Below are 27,430 nucleotides of genomic sequence, written 5' to 3'. Positions count from 1 at the left end.
GAGGGCCGCTGCTGGCCAATCCCAGCGAAGTAAGGCGGGACTTGCACTAAAACGGGTGGGAAAAGAAATAAGCGTCGAACGGGAAGTACAGCTGCTGCTGCTGCTGCTGCGTCAACCTACAGAGACTTCCAACCGTGTGGACCTCCATGCAGGCTGTGCTTAAGCTTCAGGAAAAGCTCCTTTAGCCTAAAGTAGCCTAAAGTTACTTTATAAGACTAAAGCCAGACTGCTGAACGGCTCTGGCTTGGTTGTAATTTGCACAGCAGCGTTTTCTGCTTCAGAAAGATCGACTACGTGAAGCTCAGGTAGCCGCCTGGTAAGTTAGTGTATTTCTTGCAAAGTTGATTTTTTGACTTAAAATGATGCGTTTGATGATTTTCTTTGGGTAAAATGGATTTAAGTAGGTTGGCTATATTTTTTTCCAGGTTTTAAAGCCTTTATGCGTTTGTTTAGGTGATATTTCAGCCCACAGACTGGTAAAACTCCCCAGTTGTAAAACTCCCAGGGCTTTGTCACACATCCCAGTGGATGCGTTACTGATGGACTGAGGTTGATGGGAAGGACAGTGCAATTACTGGCAGAGCTGAGAGACTTGTTAACATAGGCAGCTTTCTGATGCAGGTATATCTGACTTCATGTGTCATCAGAAGACACGTGGCCCTATGTTAGCTCTTTTATATCTTTTAAGTTTACCATCTTTTTCAAGAAACATTCAAGTTCTTTGACTAACCCAGGGCTTTTAGCTTTTAGTGCAAAGCCTGGCATCTCCCAACCTCGTATCCTATATATTCCTTAAGAGGTAGACTCAGTAATTCTGATGCCTGGAGAATTAAGATTAGACGTAGTCACATGCTGACTAAGGAAATGTGTAAGTCTTCCTTTATTAGCTAATATGTGTCTAGAAGTAAGAGGAACCTGTTTTTGAAGAGTAGATGTATGGGTTCCTCTTTCCTGTCCTAATACATGCAGAATATTGTAAGAATAAACAAGATAATGTAATGCTATTTTTTATAATTAGACAATAATTGCATTTAAGATATTAAATATTAAAGTTCAATACAGGGCAGTTCATACACGCACTTTAAAAAAAATATATATATCAGTTTAATATATTATCAGTTTTTTATTTAGTAGTTATTTTCCTGTATGTTTAAGGGGACAATTAAATAAAAAAATATATAAATATATATAATGTGTGTGTATGTATATGTATATTAAAATATATGTTTATATTTACATATATTAGAGTTATACATAAATGTAACCAGTATTACTAGGGTACTTTAAAGCTGCCCGGTGAGATAATTATCCATGTCAACAGGTAATAAATCATAAACACTGAAACTTATGTGGTCTTTGAGATCAGCTGTGGTCAGCTGGTTAGCTGCTGACCTTAAACCATCTCCACATGCTGCTTTAATATAGCTGACCGTTCTCTAATGAACTGCTCTAATGTCCACACAGTCCTTTGGCCCGCCATTGGGCCAAATGTATCGTCTGGAGTGTTGGTACACCCTGATAGTGCTTTTCAGTGTGTGTCTAATACTTTTAATAATAATAATAATATTAATAATAGAGATTAATAGAGATTATCATTGTATTTATGATAATGTCAAGAAAACGCAGTTGTCTCCGCTGCCAAGCAGTTCGTTTTTAGCTTTTTAATTGTGTTTGGTGAACTTTACTGATGATTTTCAGGCATATACAGTACTTCTGTTCAGGATATCGGATTCAAGTCTGGGTAACAGTGTTGGTGTAGTATAGCGGACATGGAAGACTTGGGTTCAATTTCCTGGCCGGGCAAGTACACCACGCTACACCAATAAGAGTCCTTGGGCAATACTCCTAACTCTACAGGTGTCCGTCTACCTGTGTAACATGATTCAAATGTAACACAGGGAGACGGTCCTGTGTTCTGGACTAGTGCCGAGTTCTGCATGGAGCAGCAGCAGAGATGAAATTTGCTAATAGCTGTAGTAAACATTTTGGCAGCATACCAGGTTAAACTGCACCGGTTGTGGGATAACTCAGACTTGCGGAGTAAAGCTGATCGTTGGGTCACGTCGAAGTCTGATCACATTCTTGCTACAGTCAAGGTTCGTTTTCACCTTTTAGTGCGATTTGTTTGGACAGGTGTGTAAACAGTAATTGCACTCAGTCCCAAACGAACTCTGCAGCCGAGTGCAATTACGGTTTTCACACCCATCCAAACGAATCGCACTAAAGGTAAAAACGAACCAGTCCAATTTAACTGAATTAAAAAGTGCAGGTGTGAAAACGCCCTATGTTGCTCTGGGTAAGAGCTATTAATGTAAGTACAATGTAACTTTTACAGTTCTGAGTAAGACTCCTTTTGGATGTAATTTTTAAGGTTGATGTAAATTGGAGATTTTATAATCAGGTAACCTCATTTTGCCCCACTGTCTGGCTTGTGAAGACATTTTTTGTTTACAAAAACCAACCAAACAAAAAACTGGTCAGTTTTGCTTTCAGGTTGACCTTCAGACATTAAGACAGTGTAGAGTAACATCACTCAGGAAACATGGGCTCATTATATTTGTTATTGATAATATATTAACATTTTGAATGTGTTGTGTAAAACCGTGATGTAATTGCGAAATATCATGGTGCTGAATTTTCAGTATTGCTCAACACTGAATCAGAACACACCCCTTCGTTAGACAGATGAGATGGCGGATGAATACAGGCGTGTGAATCTCAGATTGTGTGAGTGGTTGTTTAGGAAGTGATTCTGTGCATTAGGAAAGTTTACACATCAGTCTGATTCAGTTGCTGCTGTAAGAAGTGTCAGGCCTTTCGTCTTGAGATCAAAGGTTTGATTAACAGTGATGCCACAGCCATCCGTTGCTGGGAGTCCAAATTAGCATAATTGGCCTCACTCTCTCTGGGTGGGTAGGGTGGCCCTCTCTCTCTCCCCAGTCAGTCAATGTGATGCTAGCCAGCAGTTAGTGTCCTCCTCCAAGTGTGTGTAGCTGCAGTAAAAAAAAAATTCCAGGAAGCATGTGTTAGCTTTCAGTCTCCCAGCATATGGCTCATCATATGGTGGGGGATGCCTGATTACTGACCCTGTTCACTAATTATTAACCCCTGCCCCAAGGAAAAATGCTTAATACACAAAGGTGAATGGATGACCTGTTGATAGTGGTGGAAGATATGTATATATAGCTGTGTATATAGCTAATTCTCGTGTTTTGTGCCATTTCAGCATTGAATCTCCCACCTTAAGATCAAAGTGGTATATTTTGACTCCACTATTTTTCTCTGTATTTAACATTTTTCTGGATCTATTGAATGTGAGCTTGTCTGCTGTGTGTTTTCAAGCACGTGTGGCACCTCGGCAGGCTAAGGAATGGGTGATCACATGACATGGCGCCCAAAGCACATGAGGACCAGCTGAGGGATATTAGATGAGGATGGTTTATGTGCCAGAACTAAGGCTGACTCACAGCATCCGTATTATCCCTGCCTAAGCAAACTGCACTCTAAAAAGCTCTCTGTGCGTGTTTGGGCAGTGCACTTTTTTTTACACTGATCTAAGACCAGTCTTTGGTGCACTTTTGCTATGGTATAAACTAGGATTGAATTAGGGGACCCGCAAGCAGCAAATTCCCTGCTTTTTATAACCCTACATTTTTTCAATAATAATTTCATTTTAATAATAATTCAATAATTTAATCATTCTGATTTTGCACATTTGGTAGAGGATGTTAAAATGCCATTAAACCAGTCAGCTCTGCCTATAATGACAGCACAGTTCATTACACTCCAAGCTGGCTTGTTATTGCATTAAGGGTACAAGAAGTACAGTTATTGAATTAATTCTTAACTGGTTGGATTTTAAAGGGCCAATATAATGGAAAAGTATAATATAATAATAATATAAAATAGTGTGTAAATGGACACCATATAGTGTCAAAAAGGACCATCAGCTTCTCAATTTATACAGTCAGTTTATGAAGATGCAAATTTACAATATATTCACAAATGCAAAGACTTTTGCAGTCAGCCAACGTCTGTTGGCTGAAGTAACAGAGTTAGTTTTTAAATCTGAAAAGTTTACTGGTATGTAAACATTGTCTCAAATGATATCCATCCACTGCCCAGTACTGTACTGTTTATATATGCAAATGAAGTAGTAAAGACAGCCCATTATGTGTAATTTTTTTGTTATGTCATAAAAACCAATGCTTTCATATGTTTCAGCCTACAGCAGTTAACTCTGATTATTAATGTAAAAGTTGCAAAGAGTGCATTAGCAAGGACAGCTTTTGTGTTTTTTTTTTTAATGAGGCACAACACCACAGGGCCTGAGGGATGAAGAGAGTGAAAAATAGGCAGATAGACCTTAACTAGGACCTTTGTAGTGCATGGAATTAATCACACCTCATAAACAGACCTCAGGGGAACAATAAAATACAAGACAAATTGAGGGACGTGGGCCCTTTAAATCAGTAATCATCCCAAAGTCTAATGTTTCTCACTACCAATATAACTCTCTAATGTTTTATAGTGTGCCATTCATTAACAGACTGCTGTATGAGACCCCTCTTTGTATTGGGGTTTATGCTTAGGCTGGCCGATTTAAGGCCACCAGGATTATGCTGTAAGATAATGTGGAGGTTCCTGATTGTCGTGTGAGCACATTTTACACTTATAGGCATTTATGATGGTTCAGTTCCAGCACTGGCACTAAAAAAGGGAAGTAAACTTAAAAAAACGTAACCTGTCAGGACTCGAGTGTGAGTGTGTCTGTGTGCGTCACACCCAGTTTGGCTGCGAGTGCCTCTGGCTTTGTTTAAGTTCAGCGGGATCTGCATATCCGCTTGCCTGCTGGCTAGGCTCTGTCCATTAGTGTTGGAGCGCTGCCCGGGCTGCTTGACGCTCCGCCCTTCTGCCAGCCTCGCCGCAAGGGAAATGTGAGAGGGAAAAACCCCTCGTGCTGCTTTAGGCATCCCTTCATCCATCTCTGTTTGGGAAGAGACACCAGGGAATTGGGGCTGTTGCCTTACCAGGATTTTGACTTCCATCCTAAAGAGCTGCATCACAAAGCTCAATAGCCTACCACAGCGATATTGTAGGGCTGCCGATGTTTGCTCAAAAATGAATAATGAAACTATCACCTTGTTTCTTTGTCAGATTCAGTATAACGGCAGTTTTCCTAAGTGTGCCTGAAGGAGCTTGAAGGTTGTCTAAAAAGGTACATTGTGTAGTTTATTATTTTTTATATATATTTTTGAGATTAACTTTCTTAAAATCCCCAGGTCAGTTACATTGTACTAAAGGTGAGACAGCAGATTCATCTCAACGTTCAGTGTGTACATGGACATAATTTTTGCTGACTGATATTGCCCATTGTGTTTACTTGAGTGTGTTTTAGCCAGTCGCATGGTTCTGTTCGCTCTTCTGCTCTCTGTCGGAGGCCAACTGGAGTCTGTGAGTGACATTTATCGTGTTGGAAACAGGTGCAGTGCACCCAGAGACCAGTACATCAATACATCAGTGGCGCCTCCTTACACACGGTGCAGACTGCAACAGTTCGTTGTTCGCTGCTGTCGTTTTTTACATCATTTATTCAAGCTTTACACGGACATTTGTAGCTCGTGTTCCAGCGCAATACAAACTGAAACCACCTCGCAATGCATGTGTATTGTGTTCGATGTGAAACAACAAGGGGCTCGAGGAGTTCCAGGCCATCATACGCGCCATGCCTGGCCTCGCATAGGGGGGTGGAACTGCTGTGTTGTATTTTACTGTGTTCCGATAATTTCCTCAACCTTTTACTTTATTTTTACCATATCTGACAAAATCTAAATCAGCCAGAATGCTGTAAAATGTGTTAAACTAGTGAGACTCTCGGGGGGGGATGCAGAGTAAAGACTTAACACCACTGACTGGATACACTAACAGTGCATACAAAGGATGAGTGCCAGATATCACGCAAACTGGAAAACACTCACTAAAAGCACTAATCCTTGCTTATAATTGAGGAACGTGTTACTGCAATGAGATTTCTACTTAATGTTGTTGTAAATCTGGCAGTGCATTTTATCTAATATCACCCAGTGTGTGCAGAGTGGTAGACCTCATTATCCTGCTATCATTAGGGCATATCATCGGCATAAAGGGGTGAACCAAGTCCGCAGCAATGTTTAGTTATGGGGCCCTGGATTAAAGTGCACAGGAATGCCTGGACCGAGGGTTTCCCAGCAGAACACCGGACATGCACTGTTACGAGATAATTAACGTTATCATTACGTTATACATAACGTTATCGTTAGTCATGGGAGAAGCACTGTTGGTTTTCACTGGTGTTTATATGAAACCTTCTCCAGCTGATGTGGAGGCCTGACTGGTTTGTTCAGGCCTTTAAAACGTGCCTGCGAATTAGCTGCAGAATTAGCAACACGAGGGTAGGATTTTATGCTTGTTTACAAGCAAGAGGGAAATAAGAGGATCAGCTATTTCACAATACCACAGTGAGCACCTCGCTTAACTTAGCTTAGCATTTAGCCATACATGGCTTCACTGTCTCAAATCAAGCATCCCTAAAACAAGGTGTTCTTTAAGGGTGTGGTTATTAGTTATTAGCAATTCGTTCTTTGAAGAATCATCTACAGCAAGGTTTCCAACAGTGAAAAAACATGAACATTTGAGGTTCTTTGAGTTGCCATGTTTCTGTATAGTCCTGACTAAAGAACACTTTAAAGGATGGTGGATACGTGGCTCTCTCTTCTTTCTTTTAAAGAAGCCTTTAGAAATAGTTCTAAATATCACCAAAAGGAGGCGTTCCACTATGGTTACAGACCCTTTTTCAGTATTAAAGAACTCTATGTTTTACACTGCAGTCTTACAAATAGCTTAAAATATTGGCTTTCACAAACATACATGGATTAAGGCTAGTCTTGGACGGAATCGAAGTCTGTGTTTGCTTGACTGTATTAAACTGTATAAGAAAACATAACCATTGGATTACATAACATTCGCAGTTATGTAATCCAGATGAGTATTGATATATGCATTAATATCAAAGACTAAACACAGAAAATCTGACCAGCAGAGTTTTAACTCTGCACATGAGGACAGCCATTGGCTCGTGAGCTGCCGAATGCTTTTTTTTTTTTTTTTTTTTGTCTCACTGTCAAATCTGGAAACGAAACGGCTTCATGGTATATGAATGTAGATTGGGGCGCGAATGATATGCTAATGTGGAACGGGGGCAGGGGTGTTAAAATCTCTGCTTGTTTTGATGTTGAACGACGGTTTCGTGACTCACAGATATGTTGGATTGTTACACCCTGTATTTGATCTTTTTCGTCTGAGCTTAAGGTTGATCTGGCCCTGAATGCACAGTCTCAGGCTGTTTGTCGCAGCAAAGCCGTGTGATGGCACTTCTGGTTGTGAACTGTTTCCTTGGTGCAACCTCACATTGATGTAAACACGAGAGAGAATTGCTGATCTCGTCACAGTTCACCCCTCACTCCTTCAGTTTCACACTTCAGCCTCAGTCAGCCCTCTGCAGCAGAGCTGCAGTTTCTTTGGAGTTCAGACTGTGGTGGCGCTCTGCTGTTTGATGCCACAGAACACAAGTCAACCAATAGTCACTCTAATGCTGCGTTATACGTAAGTGTCTGCGTCCAAGTAAATATGATCAGTGAAGAGCAGCTAAATCAGTGTTTACTTCAGACCCATTCAGAAATGAACTATCATTCCTTTATTTCCATCACAGAAACTTTAGGCCGTACATTTCTGATCAGTCTGTGTCCGAACAGCGAGCTGTGACTTGTGAATGTATGTGGTGGGGTATGAAGTTCTCTCATTGCTTATTTTGAAGCTGGCTCTGCCAGGGATTTTGCACCCCATGACCACACTACACCCTGAAAATATGACATTGTTGAACACAGCGCTGCTCTCCTCCTTTTCCGTTGGGAGTAAGGCTGTGATATGGGGCTGGGGAGGCAGGGTGTCTGCTGTGCTTCTGCCTGTCCTGGGGCAGGGACAGCTCATTTAGCATTAGCAGCTGCTAAAACCTGAAAGCCTAAATTGATTAAAAATGTCAGCTAAAAGAGGAGGGAAATGAAAACACTGTTTTTTTTGTGTAGATATTAAAAATCTAACATTAGCCTTAGCACCAAGTTAACGTGTTAATTTCCACCCCTCACAGCCTACACCCGCCTTTCTTCTTGGAAAACTGGGTGACGTACTGCTGCCTTTTTCTCTCTCTACCCTTTCTCACTCCTGCAGGCTCTGAAATTGACTCAGAAGTTAGTTTTTTGCCAAGAAAACAAATAATTACAGAAGTTTAATAGTTTTATATAGAAATAAAAAAAAGTTCTAATTTACTTGTTTTAAGCCTCTGTCAATCCCAGGTCCTCAGAATCGTCCTAACACCAACCCCCCTACGGTGACCCTGACTACCGCCACCATGTGTGGAGACTGTACTTTAGCCCGGCTAGCTCTCACTGTGAGTTATTTATCGGTTTTAAACCTGTGCTCTGTTACAGTTACCAAGATAGACAGTCAAGTAATATTGGAGTGAATGCTGAGACTTGGCAATCAAACACCCTTACTATGATAAGAAGTTATTTTATGGTACAGAAACATCATCAGGAGGAATCTGGAGAAATGCATGTCCTACTGCTATCACAATTCAGTTGGTGTCGCTATAGAAACATAAGAAGACCATGGAGAAGTACATAAAAGGTCTGTGTTATGCTTTGCCGCTCGTTAGGTTGTGTCCCGCATATGATTTGGTGACGTGAGACGTTTTCTGTCATTTAAGACTGAAATGACCTCAGCGATAGACGGTTAGATTAGGCCTTGCCTCAGTTGTATGGAAAAACCAAGAGGTAACTGCTTCAGACAGAGAGGTGGTGATAAGAGTAGCCTTTTATACGCAGAGAGAAAACTAAACAGAAGTAAACAAACTCAGAGATGCACAAACTGATTACACCAGAATACATGTACTGAGGTTTTACTGCGGTGGTATAAAAAAAAAGTGCTAATGATATGCTGGATGTCTTGATAACCCATCATTCCTTTTTGTCACTCAAAGTGTCACTTTAAAGGTGTATGTAAACTATATGGCCAAAAGTGTGTAAACACAATCTAATCCAATTTTTTTTTCTGAAATCAAATGTATTATAAAGGAGTCTGCCACACTCTGCTGCAGTAACAGTCTCTAACAGTCTAGTACTAATCTGAGAAGACTTTCCACAGGGTTTTTGCTGTGGGGATTTGATTGCGACAGTCCTCTCAAGGTATTGGATGGGAGAAAACACAATTAAATTGCTCCACAGCCCAATCCTGGGGTGTCTGCAGTGGTTGCACCTAAAGTTGCAAATGTGGTGTCCTCATTCTTACTGTTGGTAGCATTTTCTTCCCGGAGCAGAGATGGGTGGCATTTCCACACACACACACACACACACACACACACACACACACACACACATGCACAAACACCATCACCATGTACTCAGTACCAGATATCCAAATAGCCAAATGATTTATTGTTTGGTTGGCTGAAACCTTTGCAGATAGCCTCACCACACCCAGCAGGTTCAGCAGATCCTGTTGTACTCCTGTACTTTTGGATGAGCTCGGTCTGAAGGAATAGTTTGCAGAGCTTGCATATCAGGGTTTTTCAGAGCATCTGGAGGATCAGAGAAAGTGTTCCACGGCACTTCGGCTGAATATTTTAAAGGGCTCGTATCCTGACTATTTCTTGCGTTTAATTTTGGGCCTGCTGTTTTTGCACCAAGGATTTAATACAGTCTTGTGAAAAAGTTCGAACACCACATGAAAACCTTAAACATAGGGACATTTGATCTTCTTTCTAACAGCATTGAGAGATGTAGGTAATATAGCCAAAGACATGCAACTGATAATGTCTAAAATGTAAATATTGTTTGAAAAATTTAGTTAATGGAAATGCAATTTTCTTGCTTGTGAGGACAAAGATAAGACACCCTATAGCCTAACAGCTGGTATTTCCCCCGTTCTCTAGAAAAGATTCAATTAGGCACATCCAATAGGTGTCTACCTAAATGATTCTTTGCTTGGTTCTAGGATTTCTGAAATACAGTACAGTATCACATTCAGAATATACAGGAAGCATAGGTTGGAAATTATTTCAATTGATTGGTGGGAGGAGACTGATTAGATTTGTCTTTAATCGAATAATAGCCACATTGCTTAATTGATCATCAAATATCTTCAGAAGGAAAATATTTAAGGGTAATTTTGTGGAGTGTGTGTGTGTGTGTGTGTGTGAGACAGCTGATAACCCAGTCATCTGCAGTAGCTTTAGGAGTATTTTCCTGGCTTGATGCGATGGCTCCCTTTTTGCTGTCACCAGGGTCATAACAGCAGATCCTTACAGCCTTTCTGAAGTGGAAAGCACAGCAAAAAGTGACAGCTTTAAGCTACTGAAGCAGGTGGAGAGAGCTCTTCTGCCTCAGTTCAGCCCACTCGTTACGATTGAAACTTCAGGAGAGAAACTCTAGCTCTAGCTAGACTTTAGCTCTCAGATGTTCTGACTCATTTTTTTCATCTGTTGGACAGACTAGTTTCACTTAAACCAAATCACATTTTCCTTTACTTCAAACGTATCTGTAGAGATGGACACACGTACAGGCCGAATTTTGGTCAGTATTGTCCAGCAATAATTCTGCATCCCTATTCAAATTTGATAGGATTAGTTTGTGGGTGTGTGGGGCATCTGTCATAACACTTTTTCTTCTATACATGATAAAACCCTCACATCCGGATGGCAGTGCACTTCAAATGAAAAACGTTGATGATTTTGTGAGTATAAGGCAGTGATTAATACCCACCACTGCTCTTCTAATCAACCTACAAGATCTTGCTTTTCTGACTTTTTTTTTACTCCTTTTCTTTCCCCTCCTGCTGATGCTCTCAGTGTAGAGAGGGTAGAGACCATGTTCTACCCCCCAGATGAAGTAAACATCTGAGACTCTTCAGAGCAAATCAAAGTGTCAGGAAAATCTTTTTTTATTGCAAAGCATAAGCCTGTAATTTTCTCAGGGGAGGATGGAGAATCTTATAGTAACTTCTGTGGGTGTGTTTAATCCCGTCTGATATGGGCTTAGGTATACTTTTCAACTGCTGAACTATGACCAGATCATTTCCCGTTTCCATAAATCTGATCAAGGACATTTAGAAGAGAATAAAAGTTCTAAGTCCAGCTTAGATTTCAAGCTTTAGAGCTCCAGAGCTTTAGAGCTGTGAGTGACCGTGAGGTAACCACTAGCAGTTTTTCTTTAAGACTGTGTGTGTGTGTGTGTGGAGGGGTCTTGATTTGCTCAGACTCTAAGCAGCTTATGGTCCCGAGCAGGTTTTAGCGCCGTTGGAACGCTAGAATGTGGGGTTTTGTGTGAGGGCCTGTTCATACTGAAGTCATATGACAGTTTCTCATGCCTGCCGTCTCTGGGAATGGACCTGACTTGAACAAGCTTTGCTGTCAGTCCATGCGTATCAGAGATGTGCTGGTAACTGCTGGTAGATTGTTCCCGCATATCCTGTTCCTGTACTTGCCCTGACAAGAAACCTGGGGTTGTAAAACCATTTTCATTACAGTCAAACCTTTGAGACAAACTGATTGGTTGTGTCGCAGCTTTTTGGACTCTATAACCAAAAGGTTTTTGTATTTAAAGCACATTTGCATTCAGACATTTGACAAACATTCAAAACCAGGTGACACAAAGTGAAAAATATTAAAAAACACTATGACCTGAGGATCACTGGTTCGAATCCTAGGTCATGCTGCCTGCCATCAGCAGCCGAAGCCTGAAAGAACACCCTGTTTTCTCCAGGTGGGTAGATGTCTTTCTTCTCCCACATCAATTCAGTGTGATGCTTTCAAACCTAGACATTGGTTAGCTGATGCATCAGAGCTGTGTATCCGGCACGTTTCTCCGGGTGTGTTGGTTGCCCGGCGAAGATGCAGGGATGACAGTTCGAAAAGAGGCGAGGGTCGATTGTGCATGTGTCAGTCATCACCCTCCTGTGTCTGAAGCATTATATGTGATTTGAGGAGAGTACTAACAAGTGGTAATAACATCCACCCAAGCGTCCACACATGTTCTCTTACCGTTCAGTGGAGGGGAAACCAACACCAGAACATGCTTACCCAGAGACATTGCTTGGTTATGACGCTCCAGCAAAACAGAAACAAACACAGGTGCTTGTGAGGCTTTCAGCTTAGCTCTTAGCTGACCGCATCACAAGCACTCGACACGTTCGTTGCACTGAAGCTTCATAACAGAGTTTTTCCCTCCACAAAATGGTAAAAGGCCAGCGTATGGACATTATGTTGGATGTTTTAAATTTAGCGCTTTCAACTATATCCTACCTCAGCCTGCGTTCACTTTAAATACAATACAACCATGAACCACTGGATACGAAATGACCCTAAATTCTAAAACAAAGGCAGATGTGGGGAAATACTGTTGTACATCTTTGCCATTATCTGTACCTTGCCACAAACTGACTGCAATGCCACAGGTAGTTCTTGGGCTTGCTTTTTGTTATTACAGTGCAGTGAAACTGTAGGCCCTTATAGACCCAGATGTGACCTTTTCCAACTATGTCCAATCAATTCAGGTTGCGGCAGGTGCACTCCAGTTGAGTTCTAGGCACATCATAAGGATCCTTCAAGCAGACGGAATGCACCTTCTAACAATTTGGTGTGCTACATCAAAGGGTCTGAATAAAGTTCAAACACATTGCTGTAGGTTACACGATAACATTATTTAAATAAATAGATCAATAAGCAAATTATCATAGATGTGTGTGTGCTGGAGTGTTCTTATATACACTTATGTGCTATCTTGGCTGAGTGATCTTGTGTAGAGTGTGCATGTTTGCACTGTGTTTTGAAGAAAACACAGCTGTGATCCATGGTATTTCTTTAGCTTTGTCGCTGTGCACACTTGGGCCAAGTGTAAAAATGCTAAGCAGAGAAAGCATTTTAGTTCTGCCAATGTCAGTTTAGCCCTACTGATTTGACTGTATGAGCTCTATGTGTAGGGAAATGTTGTAAGGAGCTGCTGGCAAAGGCACTAAGTAAGACTAATAAATCCAACCCTTGAGCTCAGTTGTACTGTAGGAATGTTATAAACCTCCCCATGGCTTTCTCGCAGGGTTTACAGCTGCAGGTCGTAACACGCTGTAACAAGTGCCTATTTCTGGTTAGTGTACCGTGAAACACACATACAGTCCAAAAGAAAAGGCTTATAACAGCATGCAAACTATCCTCATTAAGTGTACTCAGTAAGGAGATGTCACTGGCATCCTCCCAGTTCATTGGTACAGTGAATTCAGTAATTGCAGCTGTGCACTGAATGTGTGCTGTCCTATAGCTCCCAATTTGAGCTGTAAGTATTGAACGTTCTGTACTTTTGCAATACTGCAATATGGCCCACAGCTTTAATAACAGGAGAGTTAAACAGAATAATGGACACAAGCTGTCTGTTCAGTTAACGATTAACATTACCTCAACTATACCTTGTCCAGAAAGTCCTCTTTGAAATCAGTAATCCTGGAGAAGTTGCCAACTTTGTAAACACTTTTATTGGTTAACTCTCATAATGATTAAAACCATGTTTTTAATTCAGTTCATCTGTGATATTGATCATGAAAATATAGGTTTATGGTATTTAAGGTAATTTCAGCCAATTAAACACAGTCAATATGGACCAGCTAGGCAGCAGGGGGTACACCTAGCGCTAACCATCATGCCACACAAAATCACTACGATTACAGATTTGACCAAGTAACAAACGTTTACCTGTGAAATAATACAAAAAAAAATCCTGCACCTGGGGTCACACACAGGGCCCAGCCCATTCCCTTCCCTCATACTCTAATCACCCACTACATCACAAGCCCTTCACAGGGGTCACAAGGTTGGCACCTCCAGAAGACTCAGCACTGAAGTCTGGCGTCCCAGACCCACTCCCCTCCAAGCTCACTTTATGCGATTTCACAGGATTTTACTCACAACCTCAGTAACACTATACCAACAGCATGTGCACACTGCAGACTATATCTATATCTCCCGCCATACTACACCTAGACCTACACCTACACCAATCTCTCAGCTACTTCTGATAATTCCTTAATGGCTGCCCTCAGCATCCGTCCTCTCCATCCTAATTTAACCAGCAAAGACACAGCAGACTGCGCTGCAAAACCGCTAACACCCATCTCTACTGGTCTAATGTATGTCTTCCGGCCTTCCACTCACACTCTCTCACCTTAGCCACCAAATCTGCATACCTTTTCCTTCCATGAGCTCCATCGGCTTCATCTTTAAATGGAACTGTTGGCTCTACAAATGAAACTCTCTGTTTGCTTTCCGAGCAACACCTAATGTTCATGTGAGTTGTTGCAACCAAGATTTTAGCTAAATGGCTAGCAAAGCCCATATAAAACTAGTATTTGGCAGTATATTGGTTCTCCATTTATACCATGTATGTGCATAAAATAACATACACCAGCCATAAAGGTCATATGTGTAGGCAATGTACTACATATAATCACCTTCATTTGAGCTGTTTCTAGATTTGTTCCAGATGACATTTTAACAGCGTAGATTAGACTTGCCATTTTAATGTCTTTGGTTAATCAGATTTCAAATCCAGTTGGTACATGGTGCATAATGTATGTGGGCAGTGGTGGCTCAGCGGTTAGAGCGCCGGGCTATCGATAACAGGGTTGTGGGTTCGATTCCCGGGCTTGGCAAGCTGCCACTGTTGGGCCCTTGAACAAGGCCCTTTACCCTCTCTGCTCCCCGGGCGCTGGAGTTGGCTGCCCACCGCTCTGGGTGTGTGTCTGTACTCACTGCCCCTAACACATGTGTGTGTGTGAGTGTGTGTTCACTACCAGATGGGTTAAATGCGGAGGACACATTTCGCTGTACAGTGTACAGTGACAAATACGTGCACCTTTACCTTTACCTTTACCTTTAATATACAAATTAGCTCATATCATTACATGGTTTGTCTGTTTGTTTGTTTTTCCAGTTCTATGCAAAACATGACTGACAGTTTTGCATTTTGCTGTCTGTGCTCTGGACTAGACTTGCCTCCTGTATTAGTGTTAACGGTTATGTTTCACATATGTTACAATATAAAAAAAGAACCATGCTGTACAACATTGGGCTTAAATGCATCTCAGTCCACCTCCACCTTATTTCTATTTAATTAATTTCATTAATGTTTAATTTTTAATTCATTAAAAATGTTCAAAAAAATAATGAAATTGATTATTAAATAAAAATGTAAATTATCATAAATTGTTTCCCCCTTATATTCCTGATGCTTCATAACATATGTTTGTGTGTGTGTATATGTCTATGGCCATGTATTACATTTCTGTATTCAGGTATCTCTGTATTCAATTGGCTAACTACCACCCAAGGAGGAGCTTCTTCTGCCTGAGCAGAAGTTTGGCCCAACCTAGGGCTTGGACTGTAAATCTTGCCTCGCTTCAGTTGATCCAAATAATCCTTAAGCCAAAAATGTTTTGCCTACAGGCCTGTTGACATGCCCAGCATTTTGTCTCTAGTTGTTGACCTAGCTGACAATGAACTGAAATAAATTCACATTTAGTTGGTAAAAGTTGCTATGAGTTTCACTCATACCCAAAAAACTACTGCTTCATGCAGTCATTAGTGAGCTTTGCTTGAGCAAGAGCCTCACAGGTTTTCCCCTGACATTACTGCCCCAGTGAAGCAGTGGCCTCTGAGGGTATAGTAGGTAAAAGCCCAAGAGGATCCCAGGTTGAATTTCAGAAGCTTCCAGTGAAAAGTAAAACCTTTGATTGTCGTACTCACGCAGAGATGCTTTTGAGGCGTGACTGCACACAAATGCAAGAGGCCGGTTTGTCCACCCAGTTTCCTCATTCCTCAGCTTCTCCTGCTGACGTTCAGTGGGGCAGGAAAAGTAGCCTGTAAAGAATTTCACATTTACTGTGTGATTGAGGATAGCTTTAAAAAAAAAAAAGGCTTCTGAGGTAAGAGCCTCATTCTTCTCGTTTATGATCAACACACTGAGACAAGCAGCGTTTGCAAATGGCTGAAATTCTTTCTGTGGAGATTGGGTGTTTCTGGGTTTCCTGTTACAATGTCTGCACCTCCACACTGGCCTGAGCCTGTTGAGGAGAAACAAACCTTATTCTTTCCACACTCTGTCCATAGACTGTCACAATTACTTATTACTTACATACATAAAAATGATCAGTGCATTTACCAACAATAATGTTCTTGTGGATCATCAGTAGTCAGTTTGTATAATTATACAACCAAAGTTCCCTTCTATGCATTTTTCCACTCTGTATTTTTTATTATATAGCATTTTATTTATTTAATTTATATATATTTGTGTGTGGGTTTTTTTTTTGTTTGTTTTTTTTTTAGGTCAGTAAGCAGCCCTCACTATGTCTGATGGGGACTATGATTACCTCATCAAGTTCCTAGCCCTGGGGGACTCTGGGGTGGGAAAGACCAGCTTCCTGTACCAGTACACGGACGGCAAATTCAATTCCAAGTTCATCACCACAGTGGGCATCGACTTCAGAGAAAAACGAGTGGTGAGTGTGTGTGTGGTTAGAGCTGCTGGATCTGAAGGTTTAGTTTAACCTCAAATACAGCCTGAGAACGTTGCTGTCCCACATCACTGAACACTCAGCTAAACCTTTCAGCAGCCCAGCCAAAATGCTCATGTGGGGCTCGCATGGGTGAAATGTGGGCTATGTGGGTTCCAGGTGGGCATGGGCTCTGAGTGGGTTTGTACATGTGTTACTGAGACCCAGTTGGGCTTCTTAAATGGGCACCATTGTTACAGTCCACCCTAATCTCACATGGGTTCCATGTGCACTGTACAACCCAGATGGGGCCCATGTTTAGCCTCTCCTGGTCCCATCACTGACCCTGGTGGGACACTGGTGGGACCCTGTTGGACATTTATATGTGTGGCCTATGTGGAACCCATGGACAAAACTTTCTGGTTCTAGGGCTAACCATTCAGGCCCCGCATGGACATGCAATCTTAGAGGTTCTTGGCAGTTATGTGGGATTTTGATATTCTCTTCTTTGACCGTTTATACACTTCTCTCCACAGTTCCTCCTGAACTTCCATTCCTTAATAAATTTAATTCCCTGCATTGTGGGTATTGATTACTTTGTTTTTAAACAGTTGCTTAGAGAAGCAATGATTATTGAGTGTTGGCACAAGGTTTGAAGATTCTTTATAAAGATATTTATACAAAGAGAATCTATTAGGCTTGGGAAGTTAATTTGACTTACAGTTACTAATTACTATTGATGATGTATCTGAGGCTGGGTTTGCTAATCAAGGTCTGAGAGACTTGGGGCGTCCAAACGTTTGCTCAAAGCAAAGTTTGATTAGCCATAGTGGCTGTGTTTACTAAAAAAAAAAAAGTCATTTGGCCAAGAGTGCCCAAACGTAGCCATACAGCTGTATCTATTGTTTGTGTTACTTTACAATTCCATGCATTTAGAGCACTTTTTATGGCACCAACAGACCATGAACTTATTTCCTTCAGGTGTTTTCCCAGAGCCCTCTGGAAAAACAGTTTACCTTCTCGCTCGGCTGTGGGTTCTGGAGTGTGAAATGAGTGCTCACTCCATTCAGACACATTCAGAGTTCTGTTGTATCTACGTTTTACTTAAAATGCAACCTGAGCTACTGAGGCCAGTGGCAAAAAGCATTCCTCAGTCTTTTGTAGAATTAATGCAAGGTGCTTTTTAACAAAAATGGGTACGGCTGGGGAACAAAGCTGAAATTGTTGTAAAACTGGTAAAAGAATGGAATTAAATTGCCTTAAAAGATGTTTGAAACAATGCATTCTGGGTGCAGCCATGCAGAAGCATAGCTTGCTGCCAGTGATTGTGCATTAATGCATTCTTTAAGTGCAGAAGAACTTGAGCCTTGAGGCAACATAATTCAAGGAGCTTACTTTGAAATTCAAGGAGCTTCCTGCTGAGGAAGGTACAGCCAGAGAGGCCCGAATAATTCAGTTCATTTCGGTTTACTAAAATTTAAGTTAATTCAGTTCAGCCTGCTTAAACCAAGCATGAGCAACTCACCCAAGAGCAGAGCTCCCTCCTAAAGAATAAACAAGCTGTTCCTACAAAGCAAACACGAGCACAAGTCATTAAAACCCAGAGCGACTCGGAGCAAGGTGGAATTAATGCAGTGTTGCTTCACGTTTGAGACATGTTTGAAAACCTGTATTCAGAAATCCCTCTATTTAATCGAGATAAGGACCCAATTTGCTCCAGAACACGTGTAATAGATCTTTATCTGACAGTGGGTCCCCATTCTTTCACGTCCTGGTCAGATAAAGTTATCTGCCGGGAAGAGAGGGTGCAATAAATGTTACTCCTTCAGTAAAACCTCAGGAATGGTGACCTTACAGGAGATGGGAAAACACTGTTAACTAATTAAAGTAAGCATAAAGAGATGGATCTCTCTGGATCATTTCTATTAGTAGTTTGACCACAAAGAGTAACACCACTAACATCAGATTAAAGCTTATTATTGTGGATTTTATGCAGTGAAGATCGTGCAGATTAATAGCTGCTAACTTCCAGCAATTGTTATCCACATGACACTTGTCTAATGAACTAAGCAGATGGTTGCCAAGTCATAGCTCATAGCTAACGGTGAATGTGCTTTTCAAGGTGTACAAGTCCAGCGGACCTGATGGTACAGCGGGCAGGGGCCAGAGGATACATATTCAACTATGGGACACAGCAGGCCAGGAGAGGTGAGAATGAGGACACACAAACACTATATGTCAAAATGTTTGTGGACACCTCTTCTGATGAATGCATTCAGCTACTTTTAAGTTGCAACCATTGCTGACACAAATGTGCACAAGCACACACACAGCTGGTCTGTGGTGGATCACATGAACACCTTTGTTCGTCAAAATATCATCAGAACCTTTATAAAAAATTATGATTCATTAGAAGACTCATTCACATGTTTTGCATATTGCAAGGAAGACCAATATCACAATGACAATTTAAAAAGTTTAAGAAGTTTAAGAAGTTTTGCATTGTCAAGGTTTCAAAATGCTCTATCCATACAGTTCATACATGGAAATCTAGCTGCCAAAACAGACAATATCCAATCCCTTGTCTTTGTGATGTCACACAAAACAACCCATATAAGTATATCTAAGTATATCAGCCTTTTCATTCAGAAGTATAGAGTGTCTCAATCTGAACAGAGTCCATTTACATACCTTGAGACACAAACAGAAATAGCTTATTTGATTGAGAAGGATTCTGTTGAATTCAGCCAGTAGGCTGTTCTGAATCTAAAACTGAACCTTTAAGACAGTTTGTATGCAAGTTATCTCTGTTAAGATTGACTCATTGTGGATTATTGAAAAAAAAAAAAAGTCTACAACACTTCTTATAAATTCAGTGTTAGTAGGTGGGGCTAATCAGTTGATATGGGTGAAGTCACAAAAAATAGTGAATTTAAAAAGGCTGGGATGGGCAATATTTTATCTTATTGTGATTGTGTTATTGTGATATGCAATATGCTTTTCTAAGCATATCAAGGATTTTGTACATGTTTAAAGAACACTGATCAACTAAATTAGTCTTGGTTAATTGGATAAAGTGCAGCACATTTTGAATAAAAAACACTGTACTAAGTTTAGGAGAGTATTTGAAAAGTAGTTTTTGTCTGGAATCAAATGTTTGGTGATATAATATTGTGTATTGTAAAAATGTCTTAAAATATTGTGATATAATATTTTACCCACCCCTAAAACAGGCTGTCTGTTGTACACTTTTTATATATGGGCACTTTGGCCTTGGGTGAAAAGGTATGTTTTGAGAAGTTTTAATGTTCATCAAACTCTTCAATTTAAAAATATGGATTTAAATGATTAGGGCTTTAAATGGAGTTCTGCAAAAAGTTTGGGAGAAGGACCACGCCCAATCTCTCTCCATTACTACGCTCTAAAAAACGCTCCTCTCTCCCCTGAACTCCAGCCCAAATTTCTCGAGTTCTGCTTTCTTGCCTCAGCCAAGCAAGAATGGTCCACACTTTGCTAATTGTTCATATAGTCTTTCATTAGACTGTCATTAGTTGGATCTGGTGCGCTCTGTTACACTTGGAGTGTAGATGTAGGGCACAACTCAGCCAGATAACAAATCTCCAGAGGAGAAGTTTTGGTTGTCCTCACTGTTTGGCAGGTTAAATTGCTCACCAATGAATTCGGACTGACGCATCATTCACCAACATGCCTCAACACATGCAGACTCTGGGTTTGGGTGCTGGATCTGTTACTATGTATAAATGAAGTCTCTAGACTGTTCTCTGACGTGCCAGTGTTTTATTTCTATTTGTGAAATCGCAGTGCTGTGTTGCTGTGCTCAGGACATAGGGGCGCACAAAAGTGATGTTCTCTGTGATGATTACAATTGCAGGTTCAGGAGTTTGACGACAGCGTTCTTCAGAGATGCTATGGGTTTCCTGCTGCTGTTTGATCTAAGTAACGAACAGAGCTTCCTCAACGTCAGGAACTGGATGAGTACGTTCAGCTGAGTGGCTTCAATCTCATCAGACTGAGAAATACACCACTCTTTCTTCTTCCATGTGTATAATACAAGCTTAATGGTCCCATTTCATGGACAACTGGATTTTGCCAGTAATATTATTAATTAATAAGATAATTTGAAGTAAAGTCCTTTACATTTCTCTACCCAGTCAGTCTTCAGCAGTTTAGCTTCGACCACCCATAATTGCAGTTCTCAGGAGTGTTTCAGTTCACCACAGTGAGATGCAACACAGAATAGCCAATCAGATTAGAGCTTATGCGTCTTACATCAGTCTTAAAGATGCAGTAACAGAAATGGCCTGTTTTAATTCTAAATTAATCATGGAACATAAAGCCACACAAATGCAAGTGAAGCTCAAGGTAAATAAATAAATAAATAAATAAATAAATAAATAAATAAATAGGATATGTGCCCTTCATAGTGTTGAGGGCAGCTGTTCTACACAGAGAACCATTTAAGTTTTCAAGTGGTTCTTTGAGGAGTCCTGGTTCTGTCTGGTTAAATAGTTTTTTAACACAAGAAAAAACATCTTTTAGATGATTCTTTTTAGAAGCTATAAGAAAAGGGTCCCACTTTTGTTACAGTTGTACTAAACCGAATCCTTTTTATAAATTAAAATATCAGATATAGTGACTAGTAATGTTTTCATATGTGTAAGATGTATCTATATGATAGGATAGGTCTCAGGGGTACAGAACTTCTCAGACTCTACCTTCAGTTTAGCAATCATACTACTTAGTATCCTTTGTACGCTCTAAATGTCTAGCAATAAGTTATGTATTCTTATAATATTTTACAACTGCAGTGTTAGATAGATCATATGATTGTTTGTTTTATCCTGATGACATTTTTGGCAGTGCAGTTTAGAGCAGCAGGACAGAAAAAATGTGAATAAAAAAATGCAAAAAACCTTTACAAATATCAGTTTATGAATGTGAAGGACAAGGACTGACCAGATGTAGTGTTTTTGGTTAAAGAATAGCGAATTCCCTCCCTGGTATAGAAACATTTTGAACTGGAAGTTATTTAAGACGGCTTAGTGACAAAAAAAAGTGTGCTGTGCATTTGTGGTTGGATCATGAACTGGTCAATTCCACCCAACATTCCCACAATTTTCCTCCTTCCTCCTACAGGTCAGTTGCAGATGCATGCGTACTGCGAGAACCCTGACATCGTCCTGTGTGGAAACAAGTGTGATCTGGAAGACCAGCGAGCTGTCAGTGAAGAAGAGGCGCGAGAGCTAGCTGAGAAATACGGGTGAGGAAATTCTGTATGAAAAGAAATAAAGTTAAAGTTTTCTTGCTGCTACCATGCTAGCACCTTCATGGTGGCCTGCAAACACACTGAAGACATATTAAATTCCTCTGAGGATGTGTTGCCTTGCTGTGAAGTTTGCTTAGAGGGCAGAGGCAGTAGTGTTTGTTTAAGCCTTGGCCTGCTAATCTCACGAAACTTACCAAAATGGCAAGATGGCGGCCCAACTGCTGAGTAAATATTTACTAAGCTAATGTATGGTATCTTTGTCCTAGCCACATGCTTAGCAAACGGAAGCTTGTGTTATTTGTACTTACTTGTCATCTTGTTGAGATGTTATTTCAGGCATTTGAATCAGATCAGATTTGGCATGCTCTGAATTAAGTTCAAGGGCTGGTGCAGAAAAATAGCACAAAAACACAAAAAAACAAGCATGTGCTGTTCTGGGTTACAAGCATAAGGCCCATAAATGGACTTTTCAAGTTTGCAGTGTGTTCAGTGTATTTGCCTACAGTGATTATGCTAAATAGCATATGAATGCTGGGCAGTATCTGCAGTAGACCGGTGGTCCTGGAGATTTCTTTTCCTGCAGAGTCTAATCTCTGTCCATATCTGACTGGATATGACTCATTAGAAGCACCATCACTCTGTTGATCTAAACTGTTTGCTTTGGCTGGGGCGAAGGATCCTACCTTTCTTTACTTGGAGCAGAAGAAAAGAAGGAACGTGTGAGAATGTTTTAGTGTCCTGAATTTATTTTGGACTGGTCAGCATTTGAGTGGAGTCACGTTTAAGCTCGTTATTTCCCAGCTTTCCCAAGAGAAAGGTGTGGGTAGTGTCTCAGACGAACCAGAGTCAAGCTGTAAATCTCACTGTTGAGCAAGACCTTGAGAAATCCTTTGTTTGCAGTGCAACAGGACTCACTGTCACATAAAAAGGAGCACATTAAGGGGCTAAATTGTAGGAACCAGTGAGAACATCAACGTTACAAATGTCAGACCTTACAATTAGATTCCTCAGGAAACGATTCAGTATGTTATGCAACCTCAAATTTCACCACCAATTGATTAAAGAGTAGATCCACCCTCAGTATCTGCTGGTCTTCTGCGCTCTCAGCACGTTTGAAAATTCAGTGTGCACAGACTGGGCTTAATGAGGAGCAGGGCAAAAAGCAGCCAGTCGGAGGCTTTTCTGCTTCAGCCGAACAGTGAGAGCATTAACATTCGGAAAGTTGCCACCCACTGCTACTTATAGCCTCAATCACACTGGACATTTGTCCTCAAATCTGTGTGTTAATGCATTTTAATGAGATTCACCTCAACAGCAAATTTTGCGTACATGTCATCAAGACAAATAAATTTCACCTGTGAACCTATGACTCGGTCTGTGCGGTCTCTGCTCTGTCTGAGCCAACATGGAGGAAGCTCTGATTGTTGTGGTTTCAAAACTGGAGATATATAGATTATATTGCATTTTTATGCAGATTACAAAATAAAACACAAGCAAGAGGCGGTGCAGTACACGGTCAGTGGGGAGGTGGGATTAGAGTTTTAATAGCACGTTAGCTGATCTGTAAAACTGCTGAACCAAAATGGAGTTCTGTTTAAATCATTGATTTCCGGCCCCACTCAAAGTGACGTGAAATGCAAACAACTTGGTGTGACCATGGCTTGATAAACTCCCCATCAATTGAGGTGGCGTTTGTTTCCTGATCTCAAATTAGACAAATAAAAACTAATTGTGCATTAGGACCTACACATACAGGTGCCCTGAGTGGTCTAGTGGAATAAGATATGGTCCAAATTGGGAAGAAAATGGGTGAAAAATCTGATGAAAATAATTAAATAATAATAATAAAAAAATAACCTACATATGACCAGAGCTTTTGCATGTGACTGTGTATTTACCACCCTTCTTTTCTTACCCTCTCAGCATCCCGTACTTTGAGACGAGTGCGGCTAATGGTGAAAACGTTGGCCGGGCGGTGGAGGTTCTGCTGGATCTGATCATGAAGCGGATGGAGAGATGTGTGGACCGTTCCTGGATCCCCGACGGAACCATGCGCTCCAACGGGCACAGCGGGAGCGAGCTGGTCGAACCACCGACACAAGAAAAAAGCAAGTGTGCCTGCTAGTGGCCACCTGACACCATTGCACTCTCTCAACCTGTTAGCTACCAGCACCATCACACCCTCTACACTTTTATATAGATAGCAAATAGAACAGGAGAACGTGCCTTACTGCAATGTCTTACAGAGTGGGCCTGAGAAAAATGCAATTAGGGCCCAAATCCTCCCCCCACAATACGATGAAGGAGTACTCTAGTTTCGTTCAGTCTGATCTCTGTATGCTGTATCTGGAGCATACAGTGAATTACCACAGGCAGTAATTTCACCACAGTTACTTTGTTGACTCACATTTACAATAGAAGCAAACGAGTAAGAGCTGAAGCATCTGCCGCCTGACTTTTATTATAAATATGTTACCAGTCAATGCAGGTTACGGTCTGCGGCTTCCACCCATGCACTACAAATGCAGCAGACAAATGAGATTGACTTGAAAACCACTGGAGCACTCCTTTAACTCTTAGACAGAAAGTAACACTGAGGTTATGATGTTCTGGGCAAAGTCGACCCACATTGACTGATTTAGATATGCAATATTATGTCATATCCTCTCACACAGGCACATGACTTCCTGAAGCCATCACCACATGTTAAAAATGTCAGCGCGAATGCGATTTTGCACAACACCCAAAGCATTATGCTGATGGCTCCTGAAAGTCAGCCTGCTTGGGGGATTTAAAGTCTCTTCATGTAGTCTCATACTGTAAGAAATGTAACTAGAACTGGATGCAGGAGTGTGTGTGTTTGGGGGGTTATGTATATGCATGTATGTCTGTCACCTTTTTATCAGTGTATCAAAAATATGATAAAAGAATGAGAGAAATGTTGGTTTATGGAAAAGAGTAGTTTCACTTGTGCTTTATTGAAACATGATAGGCCGGGTTTCTGGACACAGGTTAATCTGAGCTCACACTGAAGATAAGTAGACAAGTTAGAAATCAGCTTCATCTCTGCCTGGAAACCCAGCCTTAAAGGAATGGTTCAGTGAAAAATCAGATTTGCACCGTCCTCCACCCCCTACCCCAAATGTAGGTGACCAACCTAAAATGTTTGGTGGATGAAGTTTGCTTCTGCAGTTATGCACTGGAGCTACAAGGCTAATGGATAAAAACACTAGACGTCAATGCTCACAAATATTTACATACAGATAGATGCCCACACACGCTCCTCTCAGCGCACTCAAACTATGTACTGGCCTTCGTGAAGAGGGTGAGGATTAGTGGATGTGGTTTAGGGCAGCGTCCCTCAACCCTGGTCTTTAAGGGCCACTGCCCTGCACATTTTGCTGCTTTTCCTGCTTCAATATACCCACTAGAACTCAATAGTGGTCTGTTAATCAGCTGAGTGTTGGGAGTGGGGAAAACATGAAAAGTGCAGGTAGTGGGCCTCCAGGGTTCAGAAATACTGGTTTAGGGCACAGTATGACTTTCTCTGAACAATGAAAAGGAACAAAACCTCATTAATTATATATTTTTTAGTTTTACACCACCGGTCTAATGCTTTAGCCATAAACTAATGTTACTGCCAATCTAACTCAAGCTGTAAGCTACATTACAATATGTTGTGTTGCATCCCTTCCTTCTAGCTCAAAGTTGCAGAGTGGGTTACTGTACTTTGGCACAACATCTATTATCCAGAATGTGGTTGTCTCCATGCATTCGGCTACTCTTTAAGGTTTTGTTAGTGATTGTAGTTTTTACAGTAGGTTATACTGAAGGCCTGGGAGCACTTTGAGTGGGTTGAGAGAAGTATACAGGCATGTGTTTATGGAAAAGGTTTGGGTGAGGATTGATTTCTAGTGTTTGTAAGCTATGTTATGCCTTATAGCTCCAGTGCAAAACTTAAGAAGCGAAACTCGAACATCAAACATGCCTTGGCTGATCAACTACTTCTGGGGTGTGCAGAAAATTGTGTATATTTGATTTTGCACTTAAGCGCTCCTTAAAGTGGGCTTTTAAATATGTTTGGTGAGGAGACTTCATTTCCTTTTTTTTGTAGCCATTTTAGTGCCTTTTGTTTATTATTTTTTTCTCTATCAGTGTACTAGTGCAATTTAGAGAACTGATCTTATGGACTCACTCACAGGCCTGTGTGAATGTTTTTCTACATTTCTGTGCATCACCAGCCACCCACTGCAATGGCTAAAATGCATCAGTGATTCATTTCAACTGCTGTGACGGACACTTTTCACCTCGCCGCCCCTTTTTTTGTTATTCTGATTTGCTTAATAACTTGGTCCTAAAAGCCCTGAGTGCATGAAATCAGCAGATTTATTTACATTAGTTGATGATTTATTGTATGCTACATGTGCAATGATGTATTAATCTCTGGCATTTGCTATTCCTCTCAATACATATCACTTGGATTTGAACAAGGCAAACTGGTCCTGCTTTGCTGGTGTTCTCTGCTTAACGTTCTAGACCAGTTTAGGGTTTTCTTTCCTGCCCCAACACCGCACAAAACATCTGATTCGACCCATTAACTGCAAATTATTATCCGCTATTAAATAGGGTGTGTTGGTGGAGCATGGACAGCGCAAATCCATTCTGCTCTCTGGGACTGAAGGTGAAGAACACTGACTTTGCCATACATTTCAGTTTAGGTAAATGAGCAGGGGTTGCTGAATGTTTATGGTGTTTTATCACTCAAGGGTTATTTCCAAAGTGCCAATATGACCAATAGGAGTGTGTGATTGTGGGTTTTTTGTTTGTTTGTTTGTTTGCTTTTTGGTCCCAAGTCTTGAGTGCTAGGTTTTAGGTTGTACCACTATTTTATAAAGACATATATTTTTCTTTACAAAAAAAGAAAAAGAAAAGAAAATGATGTGAGTGAATGTCAATAGACTACTGTCCCTCCTAGGAACATCCAGGAGACATTTATAGTCTCCATGTTGGTGCATTTGCTGCCATTGACCAACTGTTAATCAAATGCTCACAAGGACAGACTGAAAAACTGCCTCATTATGCACTAAGACTTTGGACCCACAATCGAACAGGAAGCGTCTAACCTAATGTATAGTCTTGAACACTGAATCCACGCTAAACACTGTCTCTATGCCAAATATGAAAACCATATTCTATGTTTCAGAAAGGAAATATATTTTATTATTTATTAAAATGGCTTCACAAAGCACTTTGTTGTGTGGTTGATGTTCTTGGGCCATATTGCTTCACTTTCTTTTGCTAGATTTTGCTTCACAGTTTCACAGATATGTCAAGTTTTCTGCATAATTCAGTGTTTTAGATGTAAATGGTCATTCAGGGTGGGTTCGGTGTGGCAGACAGAGACCCCCATATTCATCATTTGTATTGGACACCGCTGGAATTGGACCTCTGCCTATATCCCATCCGTACAGTGAACACACAAAATGTACTAACTCTGGTCTTGTTACAGTGGTGGTG

At 40.8% G+C, this 27,430-nt stretch overlaps 1 protein-coding gene across 2 annotated transcripts; it reads left to right on the top strand.

Moving 5' to 3' along the window:
• The first annotated feature begins 84 nt into the window (after window positions 1-84).
• rab27a (RAB27A, member RAS oncogene family) lies at window positions 85-27,161 on the top strand. Of its 2 annotated transcripts, none has more exons than XM_072695683.1 (6): window positions 85-305; window positions 16,460-16,632; window positions 18,749-18,834; window positions 20,519-20,622; window positions 21,784-21,907; window positions 23,837-27,161. In XM_072695683.1, exons 2-6 carry the CDS (start codon window positions 16,480-16,482, stop codon window positions 24,036-24,038), a joined length of 669 nt encoding a protein of 222 aa, XP_072551784.1. In that variant the 5' UTR covers window positions 85-305; window positions 16,460-16,479; the 3' UTR covers window positions 24,039-27,161. The 2 variants fall into 2 exon arrangements, with proteins under 2 accessions (XP_072551784.1, XP_072551783.1); XM_072695682.1 differs by having other exon boundaries at window positions 85-316.
• Window positions 27,162-27,430: the final 269 nt, after the last annotated feature.

The sequence above is a fragment of the Salminus brasiliensis genome, chromosome 13 (assembly GCF_030463535.1).
Source record: "Salminus brasiliensis chromosome 13, fSalBra1.hap2, whole genome shotgun sequence".
Lineage (NCBI taxonomy): Eukaryota > Metazoa > Chordata > Actinopteri > Characiformes > Bryconidae > Salminus > Salminus brasiliensis.
This window is presented reverse-complemented; position numbering and strand designations above follow the sequence as displayed.